Here is a 3,774-nt window from a genome sequence, read left to right as displayed (position 1 = left end):
ATTCGCTGTAATCCGTATATACCCTATAGAATTGCCCTTAATACTACACGAAACCATTTTTAATAACTCGAGGGCCAAACAATTCTATAAAGCCTACATCCAATGCAACAATTGCTAGCCCAAATTTTGCCTATCCACCTACATTTCATCTCCTCATACTGATCTGAAAATATCTATTCTGGTTCTATCAGTTAGAAGGCACACCGATCATTCAATTAGTAGTAATTACTCAGTGTTCTTGAAATATGAGGCATACCATATTACCATGGCCAAATGTTGTCTGCCCACACAAGACTCATACCATGCCAAGAGATATGCGCATGCAATCAAAGGGTCTTTGCTTTGCGTGGAAGTCTGGAGAGCCCCAACTTCATAATTGCTGTGAAAAATAAAAGGGACTCCAATTTCATGGTGGAAGTGGAAGATGATAGATACATTTTCTAAAAGTAACTCATGTTTTAAAAAGAAGTAACTACTACTAATTGATTGATTATGACTAATTTCATAAAGTTTATATACAAATTTCCCTATATTTTGATGGTAAAGATAGTAAAAATGTTAAATTTACAAGATAAAGCTATAAGAATGGTTGATATCTAGATAAGAACTACAATTTTTTGTTTGGTGTTTGTCTAATATCTTCATGTAAAATTATTCAATTTAACTTGTTGACTTTTCTAGTAAAAAGATTGGATACCTCACTTTACTAGGCCGTGGGAATTTCCAAAGAAGGGGGCCGGAGGAGAATTGTTCACTATCTAGATTTGTTCATTGAAATTAAAGGGGGGGGGGGGGGGGGGGGGGTAGTGGTTGGGGACATTGGGTGTTATTGGTTGGGGACATTTCAAATGTCCCCAAATGTCCGTGTTATTGGTTGGGGACATTTCAAATGTCTCCAAATGTCCCCAAATGTCCGTGTTATTGGTTGGAGACATTTCAAATGTCCCCAAATGTCTGCGTTATTCGTTCGGGACACGAAATTAGGGACATTTCAAGACAAATTGTTTTTGGGGACATTTGGAGACATTTTAGTGTAAATTTGGAGAGCTTTTGGAGAGAAAATGTCTCTCAAAATATGGAAGACACTTGGGGACATTTGAGTAAAGAAGATAATAAAAATAATTATTATTACCAAATCATATTATAATAATATTATCTTATTATTATATTACTATATTATTGTATTATTATTATTATTATTATTATATTATTATATTATTATTATTATTATTATTATTATTATTATATATTTGAGTAAGGAAGGTAATAAAAATAATTATTATTATCAAATCATATTATTATATTATTATCTTATTATTATATTACTATATTATTGTATTATTATTACATTATATTATACTATATTATATTATATTATATTATATTATATTATATTATATTATATTACATTACATTACATTATATTATATTATATTATATTATATTATATTATATTATATTATATTATATTATATTATATTATATTATTATTATATTAATATTTAACTATATTAAATAATAAATATTTACCAATTGTCCATCAATGTCCACAGATATCTACAGATGTCTACGAAAGTCGAAAAGTATATATTTGGAAATATTAATTAATTTTTGTATTTCATATGGTAAGACAGTAATAATATTAAAAATAATAAATATCAACTAAATATCTATCAATGTCCACAGATATTCACGGATGTCTACGAAAGTCGAAAAATATATTTTCAAAGTAGTAGGGCAAATTTATTTCGTATGATTAGACAATAATGATTACATTAAAATAATAAATGTCTACCAACTGCCATCAATGTCCTCAGATATCCACAGATGTCCACAAAAGTCGAAAAATATATTATTGAAACATGAGTACAAATATATTATTTCATATGGTTTGACAATAATAATAATATTAAAATAATAAATGTCTACCAATTATCCTTCAATGATGAGATAATAATAATAATAATAATAATAATAATAATAATAATAATAATAATATCCACTACACATTTTGTCCATGGATTCAATATGTTGAAATGTCCCCAGGACATTTTGTCCATGAACCAAATGTCTTGAAATGTCTCTGAGACATTTTGTCTATGAATCAAATGTCTTGAAATGTCCATAAAGACATTTTGTCTACGGACAAATGTCTCGAAATGTCTTGAAATGTCTCTGGAACATTTTGTCTCTGATTGTCCTCCAATGTCCTGAACCACTACCCCCCCCCCCCCCCTAAGAAGCACAGGATGTTGCTAAGGTGCCTCTCTTTTTTACTCAGACCTGTCTTCACTCCTCGTGCTCCATGTGGATTTCAGACCCAGTCCTAAAGCCTTAGGACTAGGCGGGAGCGCCAAGAGAGGGAGTGGGACTGAGTAAAAAAGGTGGGGGGCCTATAGAAAGGTTTAGATAAAAAAAAACCTATTTTATGTAACTTGTCATTAATCAATAATCATCTCTTTTATTTGTATAAATCCAATCAATAGACTTATGGGTTAGCTATTTTTCAATGAGGATTATCAATAAATAGAGCAAAGTATTCATCTCTATATGCATATGGCATCAACTGTTAAATGTGTGGTCATCCTACATTCCAACTCAAACCTAATTGACCATGAGTCGGGAGGACTTAAACATTATATTCTTGGTTGCTAGATAGCCCTTCTTCCATGTGGGACTATTCTCACACGTGACACGCCCCCTCATATATGGGGTGGTTAGCCTAACACTTGTTTTCTTTTTCGGGTTACATGGAGCACGTGTGGCTTTTAAAGCCTATCAAGTGTGGCCCTACCTCTGATACTATGTTAAGTTTGTGGTCATCCAACTCAAAACCAATCAACAAATGAGCAGAGAGGACCTAGATATTATATTTTTGGTTGTTAGATAGTTCTTTTCCCACATGGAACTATTCTCACATCAACATAACTGACGTCATAAATACATCAACTAACATTACACTAAAGAGCAAATTGTTTACTAATTTAAAACTGAAAAACAATTTCATGAATTCGGGAACAAACTTATACAACATTCTACTAGATCCTATGGACAGTCGCAGATTATCTCAAACTCTACTTGTAATGCTTGATCACAAACTCGTAAATCATGCCTTCTCAAACATCAGGTTCAATGGAATTCGATGATCGTTCCATGTTATTTCGTCGTGTTCTCATTACATAGTAAACACCAATAACAAGAAGAACAGCAAAAACAAAACCAAATACAATACCAGCAATTCCTCCGACTCCAATTGTGTTTTTACTACTTTTCTCTGTTGATATCTTGCTTTCATGTGCTGGAGTTGCTCTTACTATTGCTGATGAAGCTGAAAATAGTGGCATTGGTGCACAACCAGCTGCTGATTCATCACAACCACTATCAGGTCTATTGGCTTTCGGGCTTGGTGAATTCGGGTGGAAAAAGTTGTAAGCAGACGGAGCAAACGCGAGTGGGCCCTCGAAACTTAGCCCATGAGGAGCTCTGGCTTGATGAGCTTGAGTTTGAGTAATGTAGAAAGAAGAAAGAGATAAGAAAACTACTAAAATTGCTGCTGCCATTTTGGTTTTTTGTTTCTCAATGTATTGGGTAATTTGAAATGGTTGTTATTTGTGAAGTTAATGAGTCTTTGTGTGTGAGTATTTATAGAGGAATGTGGGAGGTTTTTGATGTCATGTATTTAGGTTTTGGTTGCTTAATTTAGAATTATGGAGGGGGAACAAAATCATGTATGTTTCTTCATTCCTCCTTGAGAACAATTATTACTCATCCCTT

At 32.6% G+C, this 3,774-nt stretch overlaps 1 protein-coding gene across 1 annotated transcript; it reads right to left on the bottom strand.

The window, feature by feature from the left end:
* Nucleotides 1-3,116: 3,116 nt before the first annotated feature.
* LOC147558279 (uncharacterized) lies at nt 3,117-3,560 on the bottom strand. Its single transcript, XM_086659005.1, has one exon. It carries the CDS (start codon nt 3,558-3,560, stop codon nt 3,117-3,119), a length of 444 nt encoding a protein of 147 aa, XP_086515131.1.
* Nucleotides 3,561-3,774: the final 214 nt, after the last annotated feature.

Source organism: Eschscholzia californica, unplaced genomic scaffold (genome assembly GCF_041429995.1).
Source record: "Eschscholzia californica isolate CP2 unplaced genomic scaffold, dmEscCali1.0.p SCAF_2, whole genome shotgun sequence".
Lineage (NCBI taxonomy): Eukaryota > Viridiplantae > Streptophyta > Magnoliopsida > Ranunculales > Papaveraceae > Eschscholzia > Eschscholzia californica.
The sequence above is the reverse complement of the archived record's forward strand: the minus strand, read 5'-3'. Positions and strand labels throughout refer to the sequence as shown.

Coding starts and splice junctions, on each gene's coding strand:
- LOC147558279 (XM_086659005.1), bottom strand. CDS start 3,560: ATGGCAGCAGCAATTTTAGTAGTTTTCTTATCTCTTTCTTCTTTCTAC.